The sequence below is a fragment of the Pseudonaja textilis genome, chromosome 3, assembly GCF_049901715.1.
Source record: "Pseudonaja textilis isolate UNSWEBS1 chromosome 3, rPseTex1.2, whole genome shotgun sequence".
In the NCBI taxonomy this organism is placed as follows: domain Eukaryota; kingdom Metazoa; phylum Chordata; class Lepidosauria; order Squamata; family Elapidae; genus Pseudonaja; species Pseudonaja textilis.
In genome coordinates this window covers 102,718,570-102,746,265 of record NC_141992.1, presented here as the reverse complement: position 1 = coordinate 102,746,265, position 27,696 = coordinate 102,718,570, and the positions used below count along the sequence as shown (strand labels likewise).

The 27,696-nt window shown below is 35.6% G+C and overlaps 2 protein-coding genes across 3 annotated transcripts in view; one reads left to right on the top strand and one right to left on the bottom strand.

The window, feature by feature from the left end:
• Positions 1 to 13,125, top strand: part of FIRRM (FIGNL1 interacting regulator of recombination and mitosis) — a 36,314-nt gene extending 23,189 nt beyond the window's left edge. For both annotated transcript variants that reach the window (XM_026703398.2, XM_026703397.2), the window contains exons 18-24: positions 372 to 494; positions 1,770 to 1,865; positions 3,096 to 3,209; positions 8,727 to 8,831; positions 9,676 to 9,756; positions 11,160 to 11,279; positions 12,618 to 13,125. In XM_026703398.2, the coding sequence (XP_026559183.2) occupies positions 372 to 494; positions 1,770 to 1,865; positions 3,096 to 3,209; positions 8,727 to 8,831; positions 9,676 to 9,756; positions 11,160 to 11,279; positions 12,618 to 12,803 (825 nt within the window). In that variant the 3' untranslated portion in view covers positions 12,804 to 13,125. The remainder of the gene's footprint in view (positions 1 to 371; positions 495 to 1,769; positions 1,866 to 3,095; positions 3,210 to 8,726; positions 8,832 to 9,675; positions 9,757 to 11,159; positions 11,280 to 12,617) is intronic.
• A 154-nt stretch (positions 13,126 to 13,279) lies between these two features.
• Positions 13,280 to 24,552, bottom strand: SCYL3 (SCY1 like pseudokinase 3). The gene is made up of 9 exons (XM_087930521.1): positions 24,405 to 24,552; positions 22,609 to 22,720; positions 21,940 to 22,017; positions 18,734 to 18,873; positions 18,094 to 18,281; positions 16,972 to 17,143; positions 15,683 to 15,841; positions 14,699 to 15,387; positions 13,280 to 13,631 (listed from the first exon to the last, which is right to left on the bottom strand). The coding sequence occupies exons 1-9, from the start codon at positions 24,439 to 24,441 to the stop codon at positions 13,569 to 13,571; spliced, it is 1,638 nt and encodes a 545-aa protein (XP_087786647.1). The 5' UTR covers positions 24,442 to 24,552; the 3' UTR covers positions 13,280 to 13,568.
• Positions 24,553 to 27,696: the final 3,144 nt, after the last annotated feature.

Here is a 27,696-nt window from a genome sequence, read left to right as displayed (position 1 = left end):
TTGCAGAGAAAACCAGAGCATACAGAAATAGCTTCTGCTGCTTTTAGAGAACAGAATATTCCAACAAAAGCCCAACATAATTGATTTACTTTAATTTTGGTTTTATAGCCTCTGAACCTCTCGTAAGTTCTTGTACTAAGCCAATGCTTCTCAATCTTAGCAATTTTAGGAACTGTGGCTTTCAACTCCAGAATTCCCCAGGCAGTTCGAAGTCCAGACATCTTAAAAGTTGCTGAGACTGAAAAGCCTTGCACCAGGCATTTAATCTTGGGAGATAATTTCATTAGAGCTCCATACTAGGGGACTTGTTCTGTTGCAAAATGATTCTTACATTATTTCTATCTTCTTACAATTTTTCCCTCGGTTCCTAGAACATAGCTCTCTCAGCCTTGCTGTCTATGTGCCAGAGTGCTAGAGAGACCCTGGAGGAGGAAGAGCAAGTAGCACTGATGGGAGCTCTTGGCCAGATTGCAATCCATCTGTCAGCTACGCAGGTGAAGAATGTTAATTTCAGCTGCATTTGCTTGACTTTTTTAGTTGTAATGAGGGGAATATAAAATATTTTTGGTAGGGAAATGGAAATTATATTCCATCTTATTTCTGCTTTTTGTTACATTACCTGTATTTCTACCTCATTGTAATAGCTTCTCAGGACAAATTGAACATCACTTCATGTTCTGTCCCACCTGTATCCACAGATGAAACTTCAAGTTATATAGTTCAAAAACTTTACGTAAACAAAGCCAGAGGCAGAAGATTCAATTGCTCTGTTATCACAGTCCTTTGGCAATCCTCCTAGAATCTGTCCGGCAATTCTGTAAAGTTTGTAACTCACAGCGCAGTAAATCAGACGCAAGTCTTTCCAAGGCAAGATTCACTTTGTTTCCAGCAAATATTTCAAAGTCGTGCACTCCCTTATATCCTCTAAGAAAGGGCGTGTCAGTCTCATTAATTAATCCTTTGCTGGACGTCTCTTTTCTAATTGAGATTGATGTCTAAATCTTCTCCTAGTTCTGGCATCCAACCAGCATCCGGCAGTTTCATCACAGCTTGAATCCTCTGATATACTTTTCTGATTAACAGTTAACACCTGAGGTGTAATTAGGGAAATAGATTCAGTGGACTCTGAATCTTCCAATAAATCAGGCTCATATCTCGAATCCAACTCCTCTCCCTGTACCTGACTCCCCTCCAAGTCACTTAATAATGCAGGCTCAAATCTCAGTGCCAGATCGTCTTCCTCGCTCGAACCCACATCTGCTGACTGATCAGGTTCAAGTCTCGGAGCCACAACAATTTCATATAAGATGTGATTGCAATAATGTCTGTTGTGTGCCAGAAGAAAAATGTTCTGTACAGCTCCCATTTGTCTTTGACAAAATAACCGTTTTCAATGGCATGATTTTTTTCTCCATTTTCTTTGAAATACTCTTAAATAAGTATATTAAGCCTCTCTCCATATCACTACCATGTTCCCTGAAATCTCAGAAGTCAGTGGAGAATATTTTTAAAAAACTGTATCCTCTTATTTAAAAGGTATTTTAATTCATAATTCACTATACAGGAAGGGTACATGTTCTGTAAGTTTTAAAATATGGATTTTAATAAGCCGAGTAGTTGATCAATAACTAAACTGACTGCTGCAACAAAGAAATTATATATCCCTTCCTGATATTAATATTAGCAACTGCATGTATAGTTCCAGAATCTTGTTTAAACAGTGAAATGAGAGCTTGGGGTGACACAAAATGTTCCTTTTATCAATTAAGATATCCAGTCTAGCCTGTTTCCAGCAGACATTTTGCTTGACACTTCAACTTCTCCAGCTGTTCATTGAAAGATTAGAACCACAGTTGCTCATTCAGGTAAGAAAAGATTTGGTGGGTGGTGGGCTTGATTTAGATGCAGAATTGACTAATGTACTGCTTTTCAAAGCTAGTTTTAGTTAAATATACATAATGTATAAATAAATAATCTGATGTTATATCAGTTGTGGGAATATGAAATGCCACATTCCTGCCATTCTTTATCAAATTATGGAAAGTCTGGCAACAAATAAGCCAAACTACTTCATGCCTCCCAAAGTTTATTTCCCTGTTCAATGAATAACTCCAAATTAAAACATCTGAGACAAATGATAGCTACCCTACATTAGAACGCAATCAGTAAAGATGAGCCCTCTATCTCTGGTAACTGGTGCTGCTATCAAAACACTCTCACTGTTGAAAAGGTCTTTCTAACATGCCATCAGAATCGTATGTCCTTTAATTTTAAAAAATGGTTTTTCTATGACCCATTCTCTAGAACAAGAAAAAACAGATCTTTACTTTCTTCTGTGTGACCTTTTTTCTGGTATTTGAATTCTGCTATCTCCTTCCATGTTTTCTTAAGAGTAAAAATATTTTTTTACAATTACCATCACCAGGAATAATATATCCTATTCCTATTATTTGTTTATTAAATCTTAATTTTTCATGTGTCACAAATGTGGCCATGACCTTTTCTTGCTTAATGAGAGTGCAGGATATGCTTAACGATGGCAATCAGAAGTGCCAGAATTTCTATTGCTAAGAGGTGTTGCCCCATGACATTGTACTTTAGAACCATGCCGTTAATGATGGAAATTCAATAACGAAATTGTTCTCGTTAACAGAGGATCACCTATAATGTTGTTCCATTTTAATTTAGGCTCACATTTTGGATGGGTATAGTGTCACAATATATTGATGACATTGAATTGCCTTGCTGTGTTAGCATAAAATCAGGACATATCAAACAATAATATATGCATGGAGAGTGTGATATTCACAAAACAAGATAGGACTATTATAGTTATGAGAGAAAGTATCAATCGGTCCAAAATGTCCTGCTACTTACATTAATGAGTTTTTCAGCAGCACTCATTTTTTATTTTACTGAATATTATATTCAATAGTGTCTTTATGAGCTAAAGGTAGGTAGTTTATCTTATAAAGAGGAAGAAAGGATAAGTGTCTGAGCAAATTGAATCTTGATCATAAAAACCAGCCTCAAAGATAATTCAGTGTAATTTATTTTCTGCAATTTTTCTTGTTTGATACTTATTTTGTCCATAGATACTTTCACTACAAACTTCCTTTTTGCAATTGAATTCCCCTGATCATGTTGTGATTGCAGTGTTAGATTTTCTTTCTTCAGTGGGAAAACCTATTATTCCTCCAGATTTCCAGGTAAATAAAGCGAACTGTTATTCTGTTCTCTCTTTTCTGTATATATTTTCTTTGACGTAATCTTTGGAACAGGTTACAGTACAAATAAAGAATAGCAGTTGAGATGTTACTTTTCAGCACTAGCTCCTGAATACTGTATTAATACAAAGAGGAATAATGATTGTTCTTTGATCTCTATGTAGTCTAAACATGCAGATCTACATTTAGATAAAATGTCCTAAAGCTGAGAAATGTTGTTGATAGGAGACAGAATTCCCTCCCAGTCTTCAATAATTAATGTAGAGGCCATGTATACCTCCAGTGGAGAGGGAAAGTGTGCTGCTTTTTACAGATACAGATCTCCTCTTGTTATATCTGCATTATATACATGTATTAAGATATGAGCTATTATAATTATTGAAGTTACAGAATTGTAGGTGACATTTAAATTAACTCTCCTGCCTAGGTGGTAATGATAAGGTAATTGTTTCAGGGCAAGTCAAAGTTTGAGCAGTTTACTGATTTAGTTTACTGGTAGTACATTATATGGAAGAATTTAATTAACAAGAAGTTTGAATGAAATGAGAGTGCTTGCCTTAGTCCATAATAGCAAAAACAAATCTTAAGAGTGTGAGAAAGAAGCCATTTTCTTTTTTTGTTTTTTGTAAAAAATTTATTTGGGTTTTCACAAAACATAATACAAATAAAATATCTTTTTTTGAGAATAGCATGGTCCCGGGTTATCACTTCTCCATACAGACACAAACTCAATTTCATATTCATCTTTGTGTTCTATTCCATATCTTATTACTATTTTAACATTTTCTCAATAATTTTTCCCTTCCCTTAGTTTTCTCAACCTTGCTTTTAATTATCTCATTCGTTTCTAAATTCAGTTATACACACACACACACACACACACACACACACACACACAGACAGACATATATCTTTTTCTAAGTTTCAATATCTTTCTAATCATTATATTTATACTTTTGTCTGTCCTGTTTCAATTTCATGTTTTCTTTTCTCATTAAACAAAATTTTCCCCTGTAGTTACTGATTGGAGTATGACACCTTTGTATCTTTTAATTTTTGTCCATTCAACTCTTATTTAAACTTCAATTTACAATTATAACATTCAATATAACACATAACTTCCAGTCGAATTCTGCTTGGTACATTCCTAAAATACACACTAAGTCCTTAAAGAGAAAATATATATATAACAATAATAAATAAGATACTTATTCTATTCCAATTCAGCTCTATCATTAATGTTAGTTATAATCTTTTAACATCTTGAACATTTCTTTTCAATGGGATATAATACTGTTAATGTCAAAGTGGATTTTTGTCAGTTTCTTACTTAAATCTCTTAGTTGTCAATATGGGAAAGGAAAGGGAAAAAAAACCAAATCCTTTCCCTTCCCTCTCTCATTTGCCGCTTCAAAGTCTTCTTTGGGAGCAACGTTATTCTTTATAGTTCAAATTCCAGGGTACCTTATGTTGTTGCGCACGATCATGGATTTCGGTCCGTTGACGAAGAAGCTCAAACTGGAAATCAAGAAGCCATTTTCTTGATGTTAATAGGAAATATTTCTGCAAATATCTATATCCCAGAACTATATAGAACTCTACCCTTAAATATCTTATCTGAGAACAGTATATCAAAATGCATATCTGCTCAACATCAAAAGCATATGGCGGTGATAATGCAAGACATTTGTGATGAGGTGACATTGTGGAAAGCAAAAATAAATTGAGTCAAAATCAGGAATTCTTTCTCAGATAGATATTTTGTTCCATTACATATAAGGATTATTGCCTGCTTTTTTACAAGAATTCCTATAGATGTCTGAAGCTATCTGGGTCACAATAATGAAAATCATACCAGTAGTTTGAATTGATAAATTCTGAGTTGTTGACACAATATCCCTTTGGAATAAGAACTATAGGTTGCTATTTCTCCATTTCTTCCCCAAATTCCAATCAATCTTATAATTAAATTTATATAATATAAATTATAATTATTTTCCAAAGCAGAAAATGTAGACAAGCTCTTTCAATTTTTCAGATGTTACAACAATTTTTTTCTCCACCAAAACTTTTAATAACCAGCTATCCTTTTTGATGGAATTTGGGATTAGAATAAAAATATGATTAGTAAATCACATAGCAACTTGAAGTAATGCAAGTGACCTTAGGTTTCTTAGAGATGTAACAAAATAAGCAATCAGGTACAGATTTGGCAGTGAGGAATATGTTGGTTTGGTTTTTCTCTCTTTAATTATTGGAAAATTGAAAAGTATAGCAGCTGAGATCAATTTGACAGTGAATCAAATTGACAGCCACAAAAAGCATTATAATTTAGAGCATGTTATTTAATGGGATGAAAATTAATTTTGGCAGTGAGGGGTTCTAAAACATGTATTTTTACACCAAGATTTCAAATCTGTTATTTTTGCAATTGCACAATGTTTAGCTTGGTATGGTAAATTCACTTCTGATCATATACTCACAAAAGGCTCTTCTAACCCAAATACTGTTAATTTTCATCTTCTCAAAATTACACCTTCTGTTACAAAAATTATCTACATGAATCTTACCTTGCTAAGCAAAAAATAATACATGCAATCATAAACTAACATAAGTAAGCAATTATCTGAGTTAAAAAATTATTTAAGTAAGTTCCATCAAAGTTTTGATTTGTTTCGTTCTTCGATATCAGCTGCCAACTTGCTTCTTGGCCTCTGATATAACCCTCACGTTCCTCGTGTTTCTAAATTCTGCTTGCTTCCTCTGAGAGCTGTTTCACACATCTCTCTATTGATTGGGCATGACAGGGCCACTATGGTACTTGCATTGGTTCATCAATGAACTTCTTTATTTCTGTTGCAGTCAGTTTGCACATCAAAGGTGGCTCATATACACCTTTAGTCCAGTCAGTCAGCTCCATCAGAGTGGATGCTCTGGGGTTGATTAAAGGTGTTTTTCTTGCACATACAGAAAATCTCCCAGTGCATCATTATCTGCACCCCTCAAGTCAATGATAGTTTGTGCACCAATTCTCCTCTCTTGAATGGCATCTGAATACAAGAGTGTCTGGATTATCATTTCATTGAAAGCGTACCATGCTGAGCGATGGATTTTGCAAAACTGCATCTACTACAGCCTTCTTTTGCAATCTGATTTGCTGCAACTGGAACAACACATGATGCGGGCTTTCAATCCAGGAATGTTTTACTTTGATATTGAATCAGCAAGGGTAGTACACACCAACAATGTATTCCACTAACATTGTTAACTTTTGGAGAGTTTTACCCTTTTGGAGAGTTTTGAAACCCATATTCAACAAAGCCTATTTGCAGTTATCAACCAGCACGAATGGCTTACGGGGCCAATTTCCAGAAGAGCCAGATCTGTGGGAGGTTCTCCTATTCTTATTTCCTGTGTGATCCTACATCCATACATTTGATCAGTAGAGAGATCTTTTACAACACTGTCGTTCAGTGAAATGAGAGGCTCACCAATTGAAACTTTGGTGAATGAAGGAACAGTATCAAGTTCTGTTATGGTGTTTAGCGTGTTGCCAATTTTACCTGTTTATTTGTTAGACAAGATCTTCCCATCCAATTTTGTGATTAAGTTTCCATTTGTGTGGATGCACACACCCCAACCAGATCACCTTCTGGTCAAGCTTGATCTCTATGGTGCCACCTTCACAACCAGTATTAACAATTGTAGAATCTCCTCCAACGGTCTTCAAGCTTTTGTCAATGCTTTACTTCTTCATGAAGTACACCAGGTTTTCCCGTTTTGAGCCTTTCTCTGGGATGAAATAATAAAAATATCTTCCACCCAGCTCACTGCACACATAATAATGTTCTTCTTTGATGATACTGGGAAATTACTGGTCTGAATTGTTTGCTTTCAGCATAACTTTAGTTGCATCAATGCGGCTGTCAAAGAAGATGCATTCTATTTCATAGAGAGATCATCAAATTCTTGATCAAGGGACTTCATAATTTTTCTAGGGCTCTCTTGACTGTATTGTGGTCAATTACAAGTCTCTTGTCTTGATCAAGCTAGCATCTATGAAGGCAGCAGTGGCATGTAGACCAACAACATATCTTAATGCTCTGCATAGTAGCATTTATTATTTCTAATCTATTGTATTTGTCTTTTCTTTTGAAGGGCACATGTTTGATCGAAGGCTTCATAACTTCCATCACGTTCATTTTCCTCATCAGTTGTCCTTCATTTTCATCATAAGAGATAATTACTTCATTTGTCAGTAATGTCTGGAATACTTTTCTCCTTATATTTAGTGAGCCTTTGTCTCTCATCATCTTGCTGCTTTTGCCTTTTGCCTAATTGTTTCTGCTTGGGCACATCTGGCAAAACAATCTGGTATGATCCAAAGGAATCAATCTTGCCTCTCTGACTTTTAATGAAAGCAAGTTCTTTCAATGGTATCTTTGTCTCCTTAAGGCAGGTATAGTTAATGTGAGTTTTTTTTGCAGCCAGCAGAGCAGCTGAATTGCACAAGTACGATTTGACACTTAAAATTGAGATTGTCAAACAGTTTGTCAAGTTTCACAGTGAAAGTCTCTTTGACATCTAGCTTTCCTATGCCAAGAGATATGTTTTTGGTTTGATCCCAGATCTCTTGGATCTTGTTCAAGATTGTCACTCATGAATGTGCAACAGGGGTCATGAAAGAATTGTTTGCTGGTTCCCACTTTTCAAGCAGTTTTGGAAATGTATCTCTTGCCAGACTAGTCTGTTGCGTCATTACTACTTTGTTCTCTTAACAGCAGGCCATATCTGAGAATGTCTCACAGTGTTGAGAGTTCAGACAGCAACAAGTCTCTGCCAGTCCCAATTAGGTTGCTCATATGAGTGAATGTTCCCAGTCTTTCTTTTTTTTTAGAAGTCATTACAGATCAATTATCACACTCAAAGGAAACAAGTCCGGCAGTATTAACACTCTCAGACAAAATAACATTTAACAAAAAGGGAAAGACAGCTGAACTTGTGAAATGAAACAAACAAAATGTTAAAAAGTTATGATATATATGTATTTATTTACTAAACACATTTAAATTAAATTAAAGTAACCTAAAATCTTTACAATCCCCAAGGCATGTCACAACTTTTGAGCATCCCTAATGTTTGGAAATTGAAAGTTGAAAAATTTGACATACCCTAAATATGGCCAGTTTTTTCATAGCAAAAATTTGGTGAAGACACTCCATCTGGGCTTGATTCTAAATTTATTTTAAACTAACAGTCATTAATATGTAAGATATTTCCATTTCTTTACTCCCCTGATGAATATAGTTTGTTGGTATACATGAATACATTTTAACAACTGAATTATTTTATTGCAAATTAGTTGGTTTGTTCTGGAGAGAGTGACATGTTATTTGTTATCACTGTCTTGATTTAATTTTAGAGTTGTAGATAGGTCTACCTCTGTAGTTATTACTTTGTAGAGTTTAAACCAAACTAATTGTATTATTCACTTGTTAGGTTCAATTTCTGTCCAACTTGGCCTGTTTGTTTGGTTCTTTACTGGGTAACAATAGCTGGCTAATACAACAGCATGCCATAGAGTCATTCACTCAATTTGCAGAGGTAAGTCCAATTGTGTTTTTCAAGTTTTAGATAGTCTGAGTTAAATTGTTTCAGATTGTTGCAAGTAACTAACTCAGGATGAAATCCATTTGTGAAGCAGAACCTGTCCTTTAGAGGACTTACCTGCAATGGAATTTGGAGAAATTGGAAGCAGCAGAAACATTTGCCTTGCCCAAAGTACAAATTCAAAATGTCTGCATCTGCCACAGTTTTGGGAAAAGGTAGAGTTATATTTCATAGCCAGAAGTTTGGAGAAAGCGGGGAAACCATAGAGGAAAGCTAGATTTTTGCCTTTGCCAGGCAAATTTTATTTAAAAAACAAGAAATTTTTTTTTTCTGCAGTCCTTTTTGCATGACAGAATATAGGGATGGGAACAGCAGGCTGATTATTAGCAATATAATTGTTAGGAAGATTTAACTTTAGCTAGATCAACATCTTTGAGTTGCTTTTCATACTCATGATTGAGTTTTATTATAGCAGATCATATTTGCTTAGTTACAAGTCACGTTTCTGGAGAAATGAAATCTTAAAGTATGAGCTGCTGAGGAAAGGAAAATGTGAAGAAATTGCAGTGTTTCTGTTTCTTTTGAAGTGTATTTTGGTTGTAATGTTTATTGTTTACATAAGATAATTAGTTTCAGTGTGGAAAAAATAAGGGAGTATGAACAGAGCAGAATCAGGAGTACTTTCAATATTATATTTACTGTAACCTAAGTTTCTGTAGTGCTGAAAACATTCAGTACTTAATAGATTTTCTTTGATGCTGCTTGATTGTTACACCTAATAAACCAACTAGTTACTGGTCTAAACTTTCCTTACTTTCTGTTTTGTTTTTGTATCAAGGGAACAAGCCATGAACAAATACTTCAGAAATGTTTGAACTCTGTTGAAATCAAAAGCAAAGTTGTTGATTTTCTCTCCAAGGTATACAAGAAAATATAAAAGTAACAATGCAATCCTACTTTTAAACTCATGTTTCATTAATAGCGTGCATACTATCTTTATTATTTTAAGATACATTGATCTTGCAGAACAGATAAGAATATTTATGGACCTTGGAATATAATCTAGAACATGAGTGTCAAACTCGATTGTCATGTGACGTATTGTGATGTTTTTTCATTTTGCAGAGCTGGGTGGGCGTAGCCTATGTGTGATGCATCTGGCCTGTCAGTTGTCAGTTTGACACCCCTAATCTAAAACTGGCTAGACAAGTCACAAGGCCCAAAACTTTGCAGAATTCTGCTGAGTGAGATCACAAGATTTCTGACTTGTTTTCTTGTTCAGTAAACATTTCAGTACTCAAAGCGAGGGTTCCTCTTTAGAGCCTGTGTGTAGCTAGCCACATTTATTTTAGCTATTTATATTGTACAAGTAATCCTTATTTAGTGACTATATTTGGCACCAACACCCCAGTTGTTAAGTGATGTGGTTGCTAAATGAAAAATCTTGTGACTGTAATTGTGCTTTCAAATTTTACTTGGGCTTTTCTTTTTCCCTACTCTGCTCTTTGGAATGCTCTGCTGGGATAATTATCAAGAACAGAATTAAGGTTTATATTTACATTCGCTGGAAAGGGAAGGATTACAAGAGAGTAAGCAAGCACCTAGTGAGGGCTACACATTGAAAGGAGTGCCCTGGCTGTTTGTCTAATGCACTCATGGCTCTGAGTCCTGAGCTGCTTGGGAGGCAAACAAAAGCTGGAAGTGGGAAATGATTAAAGTCCTGCCTGCTAATTAAGGCCACAGAAATAAACTTGTTTAACTTGCCATTGGTACCTTTTGGGGAAGGGCTGCAGAGAAAGCTCAGGTACAGATCATCTGTTTAAGTAATCTCACTGGGCGGAGAGGGATTAAAGAGTCATGGACACTAACTGGTGGTAATGGTGAACATGACTGACAGAGATGTAATGGTCGTAAATGCAGGCATTGATTACAGAATTATTTTTTTCATCTCTGTTGTAACTTTGAATGGTCGCTGCCTCAGACAGTCACTAATTGAGATCTATCTACTTTTCTAACTGAGGACAACTTGGGAAAAATAACAGATATGGAGATTCTCAGTCATCCAGGTCACGGTTGTCCCATAGCTGTTTTTTTCAATAGCAACTGAACTTTCTGGTTTTTCTTTGAAGACGTTTCGCTTCTCATTAAAGAAGCTTCTTCAGCTTCAGAATTTTAAGTTAGATCTTTATTCTTCTCCACCTGAGTGTCTACATAATTTTAATCCTCCTTGCCACACTTCTAGGAATAAACTAACTTCTATGATGGGAACTATTAACAGCCATTGATTATTAATACTGGGTTATTTTTATTATTCTCTCACAGAGCAATCATATTGAGGAGACACCAAAAGCAAAAGCAGATCGAATGAAAGAAGAAAATGCTCTTTTTATGCACTTCTTCCTGGAGGCCAGAGCTGATGGGCAAAAAGCTCTTATTGGAGAGGTATTCTGTAGTTTTTTTCAATAAGAAATTCTAACTTCAGAATGACAAGGGGTATCACAGTGTTATTTTTTTATTGGAAAATTTAGGGTTAATTGAGGGTAGTCACAGATACTGTGACATTAACATAATCTTAGTTTTATCATTCATGGGAATTAACTCCAATTAAAATTTACATATCTAAGATGTATATACAAGAGGGAATCACATTTATTAAAGTGATTGCTAGCAAGATGTTACTTGCAAGAAACAAGAAAATGCACCTTCCAGGCATCTAACATTATTCTTCAAATGATGTCTAATCTTAGATGATCAGTGCCTCGAAATATATTCTTACATTCCAGAACATCTTCCAAAACTGCAAGTTACTTTAGATCATTTTAGATGTAGAAGTCTGTTCATCTCTTCCTAACATTCTCTGTGTAATGGAGATAGTACTTGATTTAGGACCACAATTGAGCCCAAAATTTATGTTGCTAGTTGAGTTTTGCCCCAATTTATGACCTTCCTTGCCACAGTACTGTACTTGTTAAATTAGTAAGACAGTTGTTAAACGGCTGGCTTCCCCATTGACATTGCTTATCAGAAGGTTGTAAAAAATGATCCCATGATCTTTGGACACTGCAGCTATCATAAATACGAATCAGTTGCCAAATATCTGAAATTTGATCACGTGATCATGGAGAATTCTGTAATAATTGTGTGAAAAATGATGTCATTTTTTCAGTGCTGTTGTAACTTTGAACAGTCGCCAAACAAACTATTATAAGTCGAAGACTACCTGTAGAAAGGACTACAGAATTTTCATAATACTGCTTTAGGACTAGTATTTAGAGGAGTCATTTTACGTAGGGAAGAGAAGTCTGAAGTCTGTTGTATGTTGTTTTATAAATATAAAACTTTCTATATTTATACAACAATCTTGCCTCCAAAACTGAGTTTGTGACAGTTGGACTATAACTGCTTCTATAGATCTCTACTATTATGTGGTTTTACTAATTTTTGTTTCCAACTGCTGCATAAATAGCCAGTAATATCAGAACAGCTTTTAGAAGTATGTAACTGAAAAGATGCTACTTTTTTGCATGTGAAGGAACTTCCCTCAGCATTACAATCTATTCTTTTTGGTTGGCAAGGAGGATTAATTTCAGGCATAAATACCCATATATTTAATACAGAGCCACTTTGAACCTTCTAAGACGAAACATAAGGAACATAGGGCTTGAAAATCAAAGGGCATCATGGGAAATGGTTGATCTTATTGCATTGCCTGTGTTCATTATATCCCCCTGCTTAAAATCCTTGTGTTACAGAGCTGGTCTTCTGTTTTTTTAATTGTAGCCGTCCCCCAAGAGAATTTGCTATTCACCCACTGAGGTGCAGTACAAGTCAGCAGTTGACAGTGCTGAAAGGGCGCTGGAGACCATGAAGCAGTTGTTACAGAAAAGCCCATCTCCCACTTGGCTTGCAAAGAAACTGGAAGCATTACAGGCGACATTGCACAACTTAAAGAATAGTATACATTGATCTGGCTAAAGTGTCTTTTCTGGGTGATTTAAGTACCATACTAAAGTTCCACATTTAGTGCTTAAACACAAAACAGGCAGAACTAGTTGTAATTCTGGATCTAGAAAGCTGCATGTTTATAATTTGTTATGGCTTTCTGGTTGAAAAATATTGTAACTTGACTGAAAAGAATAATTTAGAAAGTTGCATATGTGTTAATTTATGCTATTTCTTTAGTTTGTTTATATTGTCTTTACTCCCAAAACATAAGAATTACAAATATACTCAACAATCCCCTTCAGGACATTTTATCTGGGAAATAAACTGTAATATAAGAATTTAAGATTTGCTGCTATCCTGTGGTTTTTCTCTCCTGCCCTAATTTAATCTCAGTTACTCTACAATTACCCTTGTAAAACAATTGTAAGATTTTCTTGTAAGATCCGCAGAAACGTTTTGAGGCCAGTTTATTCATAAAAATAAGTTGCACAAAAAGCTAGTGATTTATCCATTTATTTTTCCTAGAATTCTTCACAAATAAAACAGTTCTGGAAATATAAAGCCACATATCTGTAACATCCCGCTATGTCCAATTGTTAGTAACCAAGGCAGGGAAATCCCTGCTGTAGTTTTGGCCTAAAAGTTTTAACTTAGAAAGGCAAGCACTGATATTGCCAATACCAAGTTCTCATTGCTTGTGAAAGTGGAGAGTGAAGAGAGGACTTAGAACGTCCAGGGTCCTGTGAAAGAAGCTACTGAACTGTAACCTATAGAAGATCTTCATCATCACCAGTTAGTATCTTCTTCCCAATTCAGGTCATCGTCTTCTTCCCAGCCAACACCATCCACCTGAAATAATGATCAAATCATGAACACAGCCAGTGACATTATTGAACTTATTGAATACCACTGCTAAAATAACAGCGAGAAAGTGCATTTTTTCCACAGGGTATCATTTTTATTTCCCAGGAATAGCAATATCAATCAATCACAACCATCTTGGGTTGGGGATCCTGATTTTCCTGAATCTAACACAAACAAACTGATCAAAACAATTTCTTCTTACCCGACTAAGAACCTGTATGGCCTTCCTATATTACAAAACGAATCATGGATGCCACATCCAACTCAGACACAGACACCTTCGTGTTGAAGTTAGTTCACAAAATAATTACATAACAATATCATGCCTTTTCTCTAATACTATTATAGAACTATTTTAGATTTATATCTTTTCTCCATTATGAGTCTGTAGCTAATACATATTTTCTTTAAGCAATCACCTGTTCAGAAAAGACATGTAGTACTCTCTGCCAGTGCAACTACTGAAAATAGAACCCAAGAATTAATGTACAAAACAGCAAGTTCTGATGATGTGCCTACTGACAATATACAGAAGTAGAACACAAATGTTTGTGTGCAGTAAAGAAAACAGAAAATAGCTGGTGGTTGGCACAGCAATTAAAAGAATATAAGGAAAAGGAAGGTACATTACAGTACTGGGAAGTGGGGCCAATATATGTGCTGTACTTGAATTAAAATACATTGCTAAGGCAAGGAAAGTGCCTGAGAGTGGAGAGTTAGTGGCTTGGCACAAAAGCCACACAGGAGAAGATGAGAGGAAGGGAAAAGCACACCAGACTTTCCCTATTTCTCCACCAAGCCCCCTCAGAAATAGGTCTCATCTGAAAATGAAATCAACCAAGTTATTCCAAGTTTCAATTCAATAAGATCATGAACTGTCCTAACAGTTCAGTTGAATCAGTGTTATGTGAGCAGATCTACTAAGAATGTAGCTGACAAAATGCCATATCACTCATGTATGTAATCAACCTGATATAACAACCTTAGTAGCCAACTAATACACAGGAGTTTTATAAAGTACTTACTAGAGCTTCTGTTCTTCAAATTCTTACCTCTGCAATTTCTGATGCTGCAAATTTAGAAGAAAACTGCATTTCTTGTGCATTGCTCATAGAGCTCAAAACCGTGTCCGAGTTATTCTGAATAAATGAATGGGTCTCTAGTTCTGGTAGAACTAAAAGCGATGATGAAGATTTGATATCTGGGACCATGTCTGCAAACCAGTCCAGCTCTGTGTCATGCAATTCTTTCCTCTTCACCTGGATCACAAACTCTTCTCCTAAACCACTTTTCAACTTGGGAGATTTCTCTAGAAATGATGTTTTGGTCAAATAAGACTTCTGATTCTGGTCTCTTGGGTCACAACCATCACTGTTGCTGATAGACTCTGGCAAAGAATTATTTTGCAGAGTTCTGAGTTCTGTTTTGGGCTCAAATGTATTTGGAGGCAGCTGCAGCTCTGCGATGTCATTTATCCTTCTATCATAGGAAGTGTTTCCTGAAGAGAGCTTAAAGGGAGATTTCTCTTCTCCATCGTGATTGGCAAGACATGGATGGCTGTTAACACAAAAGTCTTTCAGTTTGGTATCAGCGATTCTACTTTTTTCTGGCTGGACCTCTTCACATTCATTCCAATCTGGCCATTCCTCTGTCGTCTTTTCAGTCATGTGGCCGTTTTTGCCATTATTTATTGTACTTATTCCACTAGGAATATTATATAAATTCAAAGAGTCTTGCTTCCCTAGAGAACATACACAAGCTTTGATCAGTGATTTAATGAAACTAAATGAAGTCATACACAAACACACTTTTGTACTTAGCTATAATACAAGGTAAGAAAATATTTTCTAAAGCTGAATAACAGCTGCACAGCCTAGAATTCTCTCAGTTGCTATAACATTTCACTTTACATTCAAAAGAAACAGAGTATCTTATAGCTTTTTCAATATCCAAACGTATAGATCTGGAGTTTGTCTTAGATTGGCAATATAATACTTTTTAGAAAGAAAAGTAAAAATAAGCAGGACCAAGGTTACCTTTTCTTAGGGCAATGTGAGATCCTTCCCCTGGTACTTTGTTCTTGTTGCTGAAGGACAAACGTCCAGAATTGTGGCACTTAAGAAACATACTTGAATTATGCTGTAGTGGCAGATAGATTAGTTTACCTTCACAGCTCATTACATCAACAGAGGAGTCTGTGAAGATATTAAGACAGATATAAGGATATACTAGGAAAAAAGCAGCAGCCCAGTAATATCAAAGCATTTAAAACATATTTAATACTTTTCAGAATACTGTTAGTTTAGTTTCATAAGATGGACAAAGAGTTACAAAAACTGTAAGCAAAGCAATAAATCAAGAGATGGAGCATCTGATGTGTATGCCCAATTTGGACTTCTAAGATAACCCATCTGAACAGGAATCCTCACCCCAGCAGCATGAATTGCCCTTTGCTTTCCCTCTTATTACCCTACACAGATAAACCGATAAATGGAGCCTGAAGCCCTATTCCTGACATTGCTCTTCCCGCAAATGAGACTTAATTCCACGAGTCTATTAGTACAGCAGACAGATTTAAAAGCAAGAATACTTTCTCCTGCATGAGTTCAACCTGCCTAAACAGATCTAATGTGTAATGTTGAATGAAACGTGTTGATCTGATATTTTTAAAGAACTTTGGGGACATGTGATTGGACACTTTGTTGACTTGATGATGATGAGTCTCTTATGCTACTTCTGAAATTTCACTCTGACAGGAAAAATAACAAGGAGCTATGTAAATTGAGTTGCACAGACAATTATTTCCTGGGAAGTCTTTAATTCAAAAATTATTTTCTCTGTCCAGAAGCTGTTTACCCACATATTTCCCATTAAAAAAACCAGTTCAGTAAAATCCAGAAGCATGTCTGAGATCAGAAGATGATAATACAAATTCTTTGATGATCCAGCATGTTCACCAAACACCCAGAATAAGATAAAACAGTATTGCATCTTTATGAAAAAGAATTTGTTGTATCGATTAATGATTCCTATCTGCTAGCTACACAATTATTCCAAGTTACATAACATCATTATACTTTAGCTTTGTTTAGAATTTATTATATAAACAGCCTACCATATCAAGGAAAAAATTACTGCAATTTAATGGTTTAGTAACTATTCCCAAGTGAATCCATACATGTAACTTTGTCCCTGATGCTTTCCTTTTTAAAGCATAGCACAGACTGTGATTAAGCATGTTGCTCCAATTAAACGGTCTGATCTAGTTTCATCAACAGAGCGTGTTTTGTTTGTAGGAGAGCTACAATTGTCTGCATTTATTTACCTTCAGAGGAAAGATCCATAATTTTAGTGAAACTTGGGGCTGAACGCTTGAAGATCTTTATTCTGTCACCCCCCACAACCACATCAGGTCCAAGGAACGAGACTAGCACTCCTAAGCTTTGTAGTGTAACGGCCACTAGAGAATCACTAGTATCTCGCAAGCCAAGTAAGACCTAGAATAAAGATATTCTGTCAAATGGAGTTGGGTTCCTGTCCATCTTCAGTTAAAATAACAACAACAATGTAGGTCTGAAAAATCCCTTTCCTAATACCTGTAGTACTTGGGGGAGGGGGGAGGAGGCAGATATTAAAAAGTGTAATTTATTGGGAGCATTTACTACCACAAAAATACTTTCAAGCTGGCTTGGCTATAACTCATCCAAATTTACCTGCTTTGTGTAGATTTAGAATTGAATATACAAAAGAGTTTTGAAATGCCAAATACTTGTTCCCATTTGTGACCGTCTAGTACAGATAAAAGTAAGTGGGTGTAACTAAGTAAACTAGAAAAGGTGGATAAAGAGAAAAATCAATCCAGATGGAGAGGATGGCTATAATTTCAGAATCATATTCCTGAAGAGAAATGAAAAAGACTAGTTAACGTTATCTTTGTAAATAATCTCACTGCATAAATCAACAATTTTTAATAATTGTTATTTACTAGAAAGGAATTTCCCTCCCTGCCACATATACAGAACATAAAATGCCTTGAGATGTTCACCTTACATTACCTAGCACAGGCATCTACAGCTAGCCACAATGATATGACAAAACATGCATTGTGGTATCATTGCACAAACGCCATTCTTTCATACTCATATCATACTAGCATTGCATGTAAGTATTTCAGAGATAGAATTTGAGTTGTGAGGTTGCAATGTACATTTTGTCACTTGACCTGCTATTGTCAAAATGATCAACTGTTTTACTTGGTAAACATGGTAATCAAATGAACCTTCACCCTCATCCTACACCTGAGCTACAGATATTCGCCACTATTGCAACACAAATGTCTGTCTATTTGTATCTATCTCATATGCATAGATGGGTTGGGGGGAAGGGCTTCAGAATTGCCCTACCTGACAAAGTAAGGAAGCAGAGCAGTATGTACAATGTTTTTCACCTGTGGCAATATGATGTTTTTCAGCTCTTTCTGTGTAAACAGTTCTGCATAGGCATCTAGGTGAGAGAGCAGTACCATCCGAACATGTTCTTCATGCACCTCAAAAAGTTTCAGCAGCACTGGGCTGACATGCGCCTGGAACATAGCCGGAGACAGCAGGCCATTGATCTGGCTTTCACCCAATTTATCTAGCATGAAGAAATTGGAAAGTTAACATGATGCCAGTTAAAACTGGCAATTCAAAGTTGTTGTCACAACAATTACCACAAATATTTCATTTTACATTTAACTATTTAAAATTTAAACTAAGTCTTTAAAGAGACCTGTTGCCTTTTGTGAAAAAAACAGAAAGCTACCTGCTTACTGAAGCCAATGGGAAGGAGGGAAGGAGTCAATATGACAACTTTCATTAAACTCTAAGAACAAAAACTCCACTAGTACATTTAGACCAACCATTATCTCAGTGAAAGAGTTAGGAAATCAGGATAGAAAACATGGCAGAAGAGATGAAAACGGCCGTAACAACTTTTGTCCCCTATTGTATATGACCTGGTTAATCATTTCATCCTGTGGCATTTCATCTAGGGTATTCCCACTCTCAGGCTGAATGCATGCTGGAGGGTTAGTAGTCAATGTTTACCTTTCTTGGGCCCCAAAAGATGAGGAAGAAAACTCTTCACAGCGACAGGTTCAGCAAACACAAGCTGATTGAGCAAGAGAGGTACCAAGCGCAAAGCAATCAATTTCTCTGATAAGCCAGCCACTCTATCTAGCAGGAATCTGTATTAAGAAAGAAATTGGTCAGTAGCTCATGGTTTCTATATTTATATTTTACATTTACCACTTCTCCCCTCAAGCGTTTTAAAAAAAACAAGTCAAACCCTTTACATATAAGAATAAGCTCCATGATTTCTTCCACTGTTCTCTACCCTCAAATGTAGACATACAGTTTTGCAGATATGAAACTATTGATAACTTGGAAATCAAATCTGTCAAGCTTACACGTTTTAAAAAAATAACAGCATTTATAGTAGTCCACTAAATCATACCAAAAAGGCAATCAAATGTCGCAGAATTAAATAAGTTCCTTATTATATTCCCTCCACCCTCCTCAATAACAAGACACAGTATTCACTTCTTCTCCACACAAAGACACAACTATGGATTTGAATAAATGTGAAGTATCTAATTCATGATATCTGACCAGTAGGAAATTCATATAGACAACCACATTGAGAGTGCTAATTTGGTCTAGAATACTTGTAGATTACAACTCGTTATCAATAATCAGGTCATACTCCTGAATATCTAAACCAATTCCAGATATACTTTAAGCAAACAAACTTTGTGAACAAACTGGGCCTATTAGGTTTTAATACTCCTTTATGTAATTGGATACTGGATTTCCTTATTGATAGTTCCCAGTTTGTGCGAGTTGGAAGAAAAGTTTCCAACTCCATCTTCTTGTTCCCCACAGAGTTGTGTCTTGAATCAGCTACTGTTCATCTTGACGACCCCTGACTGCTCTGCCAAATCTGTGTCACTGTGGATGACACAGCAATGGTGAATCTTATCTGGGAAGACAGTGAAGATGCATATAGGAAAGAGGGTGAAGGCTCTGGTGGACTGGTGCAATAAAAGTAACCTAGTTCTAAATGTTAATAAAACAAAGGAGGTCATCGTAGATTTTAGAAAGCTGGCCATACTCCACTCTGTATCAAGGATGCAACTGTAGAGGTGGTTAACAGTATTAACCTTTGGGAGTGAAGATAATTAACAATCTGAACTGGTCTCTCCACACATCATCCTTAGAGAAGCATGCAAACCAGCACCTGCATTTCCAGAGTCAGATGAGGAGAGAACACCTTTCTCCTTCTATCCTGGCCACTTTCTACAGAGGCACGATTGAGAGCATTTTAACACTGCATCACTGTTTGCTTTGGTGGCTGCAGTACCTCAGAAAGAATGTCCATTCAGAGAGTGGTGAGGACGGCCAAAAAGATTATAGGAAGCTTGTTTCCTGTTATTCAGGATACTGCTTATAAGTGCTATGTGCTTAGAGCTCAAAGCATTGTTAGAGACCCCACATACCCACTTTATGGTCTGTTTCTGTTGCTCCTCCTCTGGGAGGAGGTCTTCAGATTCTGTAACAGCTTTGTTCCCTATGCCATCTGTCTGGCAAACTTGCAAGATTAGTTTCTCTTGCCATGTACATGTATACATCTGAACTAGACTGTGCTGTTTCTCCATGTCATATATCTTGGTATATTAATAATTTGGTATATGTATGTACATGTAGGTAGGTATCTATGTATTTTGTCATGTTCATGCAGTGTATTTTAGAGGTGGAGACCTTTTGAGAGCTGTATGCAATGAAATTTCCTTTTAATGTATGCCAATTAGTGTACATTCTAAGTGACAAAGCTATTCCAAGTCTAAATCTAACAGCATGTACTTTTGGCATGGGTACATGATGCCATTTTCTATTTTATGTACATTCCATAGAAAATATTATTTCTGTGTAGTTCAACTGGAAGACAGCTGGGAACGTTCATACAGTTATTCTTTTTAATGTGTTCCTATATAAAACCTTATGTGAGCCTTATTTCATTTAAAAATAGATTTAACAGTTTTAATATTTGAATTAACAGCATTAATATGTGATATTAACAGATCAAAATTCCCATGTTAAAGCAACTTTGAAGACTAAATTTATCTTTCTTTCAAATACCCAAGAAAGCAAAGCAATTTTTTTTAATGAAGAGCGTTCCATAATGTAGAAATAAATATTGGGAAAAACCCTTTTACATATTATTTCTAAATAAGCTTCACTGAATAATGGTGTCCCTTAAAATGGTTTCTGCTACAGATCTACTAAAACACAGGGAAAATGTAAACCAAGCAATCTCCTAAAAAGCAACATCCCATACTGTTGAAAGGTTGAAACCAAGGCCTTGGGAATTCGTAGGTTTTTAATACTGGGCCAGTATGATCTTGAAAGAGCAATTTGGACAAGTGATTAAGGCATCAGGCTAAAAACTGGGAGACCCAGAGTTGTAGTCACACCTTAGGCATGAAGCCAGCTGGGTGGCCTTAGACCAGTCACTCTCTCTTAGCCCAGAGAAATAAACAATGGCAAACCACTTCTGAAATTTTGCCAAGAATCAAAGCACAGGAAAAATAAATCTTGCAGCCAAAAATTGCTTAGCAGCCTAACTTGCTTTAGCATACATATATGTTTCTGGAAACTTTTCATAACAAACAAAACATTTTTTTTTAACCATTCTTTTGCAAATTATTTTTACGTTTTGAAAAATGACACTGCTTTCAAATAACTTCATTAATTTAAAAACATATTTCATTCATATGCAAACTTTTATGAAAATGCCAATAAATAAATGCTAATTATTTTAACTATATCAAGCAAGGTCATAGGTCAGTAGCAGAATACATAATTCTAATATAAAAAATTTCAACTTATTCTTTTTCACTGAAAAAGTAAAGTACTGTAGAAAAGAATGACACATTATTAATTTGGACAAAAGTTCCTGATCTATTGATCAGAATATAATATAGTAAAGAATTATTGTCATAACTTGCTTTAAAACTGCCACTTTGAACATTTCTTTTAATTCTTTCTAGATTTTAGAGGATGACTTAACCACTTGCACAAATAAAAAAAAGAATTAGCTTAATTTGACATTGCTATCCAATTTTATCTTTTCCAGTTTTTTAATTTTCAGTTTCTCAAGTTATTATAGTCAAACAAACAACAAAAAACCTCATAAAATGCCACAGAATGTAATATACAAAAGTAAAAAAAAAAGAGTCAACATTTATTCTTACTTGAAAAATTCTGTTTTTTCCTCCTCCGATTTCAGTGTTAAACTATTCAGAAAGTTTACCACTTCTAAGAAATCATTTCTGAAAAAGTTAAAATGGTCATTATTGAGCAAAGACATACAAACAGAACAGAATAATTCAACATCCACAAATAAAAATGACTCATTTGCAAACAGAAAGATGCAGTCATGCTTCACAGTGAAATGATAATAAAACACAAACTTAAGAAATTTCTCCCAAGAACAATTCACGTTAAATTTTCAGCCTAATCAGCCTCAGGCTCTGGCACAAGCTATTTATTAAAAAGGAAAAACAAAAAACTAACTAAATCAGATCAGAAACTATGCTATAAGAACCGGGTAAGCACAGTAGAAAAACATGTAGACAACAATATTTAGCATTCTTTTAACCAAAACTTATTTTGTCAATCAGTGTTGCTTATTCATTGATCACAGATTATGAAAAATACTAGAACTACTCAAATCATTGCTCATATCTTATATATCACCAAGATTGAAGCAATTACAGTTGCAGTATTATTTAGTTCCTAATGCAAGGAACAATAGAAATTAACTAAGAATATATAGCACCTTTTTCCCATGTTTAATTAAAAAACAAAACATCTTCAGTGAAGCTTTGACAAGTTAGTTTATATTTCAATGACATACTTACCTAAAAAATTCATGAAACAGTAGGTTGGACAGTGGGGAGCGGCATGTTACATCCAGATTTAGCAAAGTGGAGTGTAATGTGTGCTGAAAGCTGGAAAGTACATCTGCTGAAACTAAAACACAAAGTTTAATCAATTCTCTTTGAAACAAAGAAGAAAAAATTCTGTCAAATCAAAATGGCATACTGAAAAATGAAAATTATTTATTCTTTTGCACCTTAAGCAAACATTAACTCTGCAAAACAGCTGCTTTTTTCGTTACAGTGACAATAGAAGAAAATAAAATGAGCTAAATGAAGATACAAGTACTGAAATGGCAACTAAATATAACAGAAAATTATTTCAAAGGAATGAAAGTGAAGGATAGGTTTTTCTATTTGAAAATTCGGAGAACAAAACTTTCATAGATACACAGCAGAGTTGAGAAGTTTATTTGCTCCACATGACAAAAGCACCGAAATATTCTGTTTGGGATCAAGAAGAGAAATTCCAACTTTTAAAATTAAAATTAAAAACTACACTAAAATAGTCAACTTTTAAATCAATTCTTGATCCAATCTATACAGCAGGATATTCAAACCACTGCTACCTTGACATATAAGAATGATTTTTGAAAAATCCCTTCTAAGGATTCTAATACACAATCCCTGATGTTATTCACTGCTGGCTTTAAAGGACAGTATTTTACAACAACATTATGTGAAGTGCAGGATCTTGTAAAGAAACCTACTCTAATAACTTACTCTAATTAATTTACTCTGTTAAAAATATCATGGCACAAATAATTGACATTTCAGTTCCTTTGGAGAGAAAGTTCTATCATTTTGCATCTTTAATTACTAAAGTCAGAACTTTCTTATTTTGTGCTCTCTAGAGCAGAATGGCCAGCTCACAGTGGCCAGCTCATTGCGGATGGTGGGTATGGCCAGGGGGAATGGACAAGGCCTGTGCCGGGTCTGCACAGATGACTTGGTGTAGCCAGGTGGGCTCAGACCAGTGGGTGTGGCTGAGTAGATGTGACTAGGTAGACACAGCTGGGTGGGTGCAGTTGGGTCAGTGCTGAACAGCCCACATTGGCCACCTGGGTGCATAGAAGTGGGTGCAATCAGGCTGGCACAGATGACTCAAAGCCAATGACTCGGAGCGACCAACTGGGCACAGCTGGGTGGGCATGGCTGAGTGGGTGCACTGGGTAGGTGCGGCCAGGTCAGTCTGGAACAAATTGCACCAGCCAATTGGACGTAGGGACAACTTAGCACCCCACCAGCTCCTCGCCTCCCCAGACAGCAGCCAAGCGTGGAGTTTCATCCCACTCCAGAGTTGCAACCTCAAAGAGAAAGAAACCCATGATGTCTTCCAGAGCTGGAGCTCAGCGGTGGTTGATCTACCATCCCGAAAACAAGTTCCCCATTGCCCTCCCTCTCCGCCTCAATCCTCCAAAAGGAGGTTTCCGCTCTCCTGGATCTCAAGAGCTGTCATGTTTTATATATTTCCCCAAGGGAGACAAAACCTCATCTTCTCCAGATCTTGCTGTATATAGTTGTGGGAGTGAAGAATTGAGCTTTCTCCATCATCTTCCCAGGGAAGGGGCACAGCTCTCCAAGGCTGGAAAACCAACTTTCTGCCTCTGCCTTTCACAAGAGCTGTTGGGCTGAGGCCTGTCCTGAGCTGGATCTTCAGTTTATTTGGAAGTTGCAGGGGGATATACACTGTATATAAAAGTATTCCCTTTTATCTATTCTGAATTGTGAGTATATATACATTTGAGGTTATACATTCTATTCCCAAGAATTCTTACCTTCTTCATTTAAAAAAGTAAGCAGATTTTCAATCATTACACCAAATGCGTAGGCATCTCGGGAATGCCCATGGCCTTCAGGAAGAAGCTGGAAGTCTGCAGACTGGGGAATAAAAATATGATATGGAAGACACGAACCATTTCCAAAACATTATCTTTAAATATATCATATCTCTTTTAAGTATTTAAAAATATATACTATGTGCATTTTTCTACTGAAATACAAAAAGTACCATATCAGAGATACATTACCAAAACAAGGAGACTAAATTTAAATAAAAAAGATATGCAGAGAGTATAGAAGAAACACCATATAATCTAGGAGGAGCTGCTTGACCTGCATGGCCAGTCACAGCATTTGGTAAGGGATACATTAACAGCCAAAGAACTGTTTTGGTCCTGAAATCAAGGGCATAATCAGGGAAGGAACTCTTGTACTGGGCGAGTTGCATTAGGTAGGACAAGATAAAAAGGCAACAAAAGGCTCTACAAGAAAGATTTAGAGAAAACTGAGCTACTTTTTTAAAGTTCAGGTTTTCAGAACCATAGGAGCCTGCAGACTTTATTTGAGAAATAATAGAGAGAAATGGTACAAAATACTCCTAACCAGTAATTTCTATCATGTTCAATTAGGTGAATAAACTGATATTACAGATCAGAGTCTGATAATAAAGCAAAATTCCAGGAAAATAATTAAGTGATCAAATTAGTGAGCATCTAGAAAATAATGCATTATTTTCTAGGACTAACATAATTTTGTCACAGGTAATATCCTTGAATTCAAAATTTCTTCTACTATAGCTAGGTGAGTTAGTTGATACTTGTTCAATTAGTTGCTTATCGACGTAGCTGTAGCAGTAGAGATTTTGAAATCAAGAATATATAGTACTTGATGTATTCATTTATGGTTCATCATGAATGAATACATTAAAATGACATCTTGAATAGTGTGTCACACAAGATTTTTGTCTTATATATGCTACCTAAAATATTTATAAATTATCTAGATGTGTGATAGAGGTCTTATCAAACTGACAGATGACATAAAAAGCAAAATCAAGCAAAAAGAAACAGCTAAAAGTAACAACATTAAATTTTACAGAAACAAAATTGAAATTGTTTCATAGAAATTCCTGTTTCTAGCCCAACATTATATTGTCTTCAATTTGATAAGAGCTAGGTTTTTTTTATTAATTCATAATATAAAATACAAAAATATAAAAGGAAATAGTAGGGAAGATAGTGGAGGGAAAAGGAAAGGAAAAAGTATAGGAAAAAGGAAAAAGAAAGAAAAGGCGTTGACTCCCTCTTCCCTTTGGTGCAGTACAATAAGATAATAACATCAAACCTCAACTTTTTAATTTTACATAATAGTATAAACTAGCCATTTCTACAACAACATAACTCTCCAACTGGTAAAACCCAAAATCAAAGTTCATTTTTTTCTACCTCAAGCACAAACTCCAGAAGCGGTTTCCAAGTAGAAACAAAAGTAATTGTATTTTCTTTTTCTTTAATCTAAGCAATCAAATTTAGCCATCTCTGCTAACTCCATCAACCTTTGCAGCCATTCGTCCAGTGTGGGAATCAAAGTGTCCTTCCATTTTTGTGCATAAAGTAATTTTGCTGCCATCAACATATATAGCACCAAAGTTCCAAAAGTCTTTTTCCATTAAACCCAAAAGAAAAGTTTCTGGTTTTATCTTTACATTCACTTTTAATATATTCTGTATTGTGAATTCTACTCCAGTATTTCTTTGCTTTGTCACATAAAAGGACTCTTCTTTACTTTTGAATTTCCAACATTCATTTGAAATACCTTTATACATTCTTGACAACTGATCTGGTGTTAAATACCAATGATATATCATCCTATAGAAATTTTCTTTTAAATTATAATTTAGTATAAATTTATACTTACACTTATAATTTAGTATACCTTTCATCCACATATTCTCCTATTGTTCAAGCTTTACATTATATCCAAAGTTCCTTGCCCACTGAATCATGCAGTGCTTTATATGTTCATTTTTCAAATTCAAATTTAATAACTATTTATAGACCTCAGTAATGATTATTCCATCATTATCACACATTCTCACAAAATCAAACCTATAACTCTTTTTGTCAGATTTAAATCTTTGTTTCAATTATAAATATGTAAACCAATGGCAGACACATCCTTCTGATTCTAACTCCTTAGACTTAAGGATTAGGATAACCAAAATTAAAAGATTTTATTTGACCATAAATCCACCAGTCTGGCTTCACCACCTTTTTTTTCTAAAAAAAAAAAAGCTTCTTTGAGTGACACCCAGATAGGTATCTTCACAGAAAACCATTTTTTATATTTATTTCAAACTCTTAGGATGGCACATCTAACAAAATGGTTATTAAAATCAGTTTTTACTTTAACTTTGTCATACCATAGATAACTGTGCCATCCAAATCTTAATTCATAACCCTCTAAATCAAGTAGCCTCTTATTTTGGATATTTATTTATTGATTGATTGATTCATTGATTGAATTTATATTGCCACCTATTCACCCATGGCGACTCGAGGCGGTTTACAGAATATAAAGCCACATTGTAATAAAAACTAACAAAAAGAATCAAATAAATTAATAAAGTACAATATAACAAAATCACCCCCCAACTCCCACCCCCCGCCCCAACAACAGCAGATCACACAAGCCATTTAATGGGCTCCATCCTGCTCTGGATTCCCCAGGCCCACTGGCAGAGTATTAGAGTAGACGCCATTCTAATCTTTGGGGGAATTATGTTCCAGAGAGAGGGAGCCACCACCGTTCTTTTAGTAAGAGCAAACAACAAACATCAAAATACAATTTCAAATCTGATAAATGCAAACCTCCTCTTTGTTTAGCACCTTGCAAAAGTTTATATCTAATTCAGAGGTGGGATTCAATTTTTTTAACAACCGGTTCTGTGGGCGTGTCTTATTTGGTGGGTGTGGCTTGGTGGTCATGTGACTGGGTGGACATGGCTTGGTGGTCATGTGACTGGCTGGGTATGGCCAACTCATTATCACTCACATCGAGGCACGCATCTCCTCACCTGACCTCTCATGACTGTGGGGATGCTGCAACAGTCGTAAGTGTGAAAAACAGTCATAAGTCACTTATTTCAGTGCCATTGTAACTTTGAATGGTCACTCCACACAAGCAAAGTACCAGCAAAGGAGGAAAAAAAACTCCAGAGAAGTTCCTGAAATAAGTTCCTTATTACATTCTGCCAAGAATGTAATAAGGGTCAACAGAGAGGCAGTT

What these genes read in the sequence shown, in the direction of transcription:
- SCYL3 (XM_087930521.1), bottom strand. Translation starts at nt 24,441, where the DNA reads ATGATTGAAAATCTGCTTACTTTTTTAAATGAAGAAG. An exon ending in TACTTTTTTAAATGAAGAAG is followed by an intron (nt 22,721 to 24,404) that starts GTAAGAATTCTT and finishes TTTGTGTTTTAG; the next exon opens with TTTCAGCAGATGTACTTTCC. An exon ending in GAAAAAACAGAATTTTTCAA is followed by an intron (nt 18,874 to 21,939) that starts GTAAGAATAAAT and finishes TTCTTAATACAG; the next exon opens with ATTCCTGCTAGATAGAGTGG.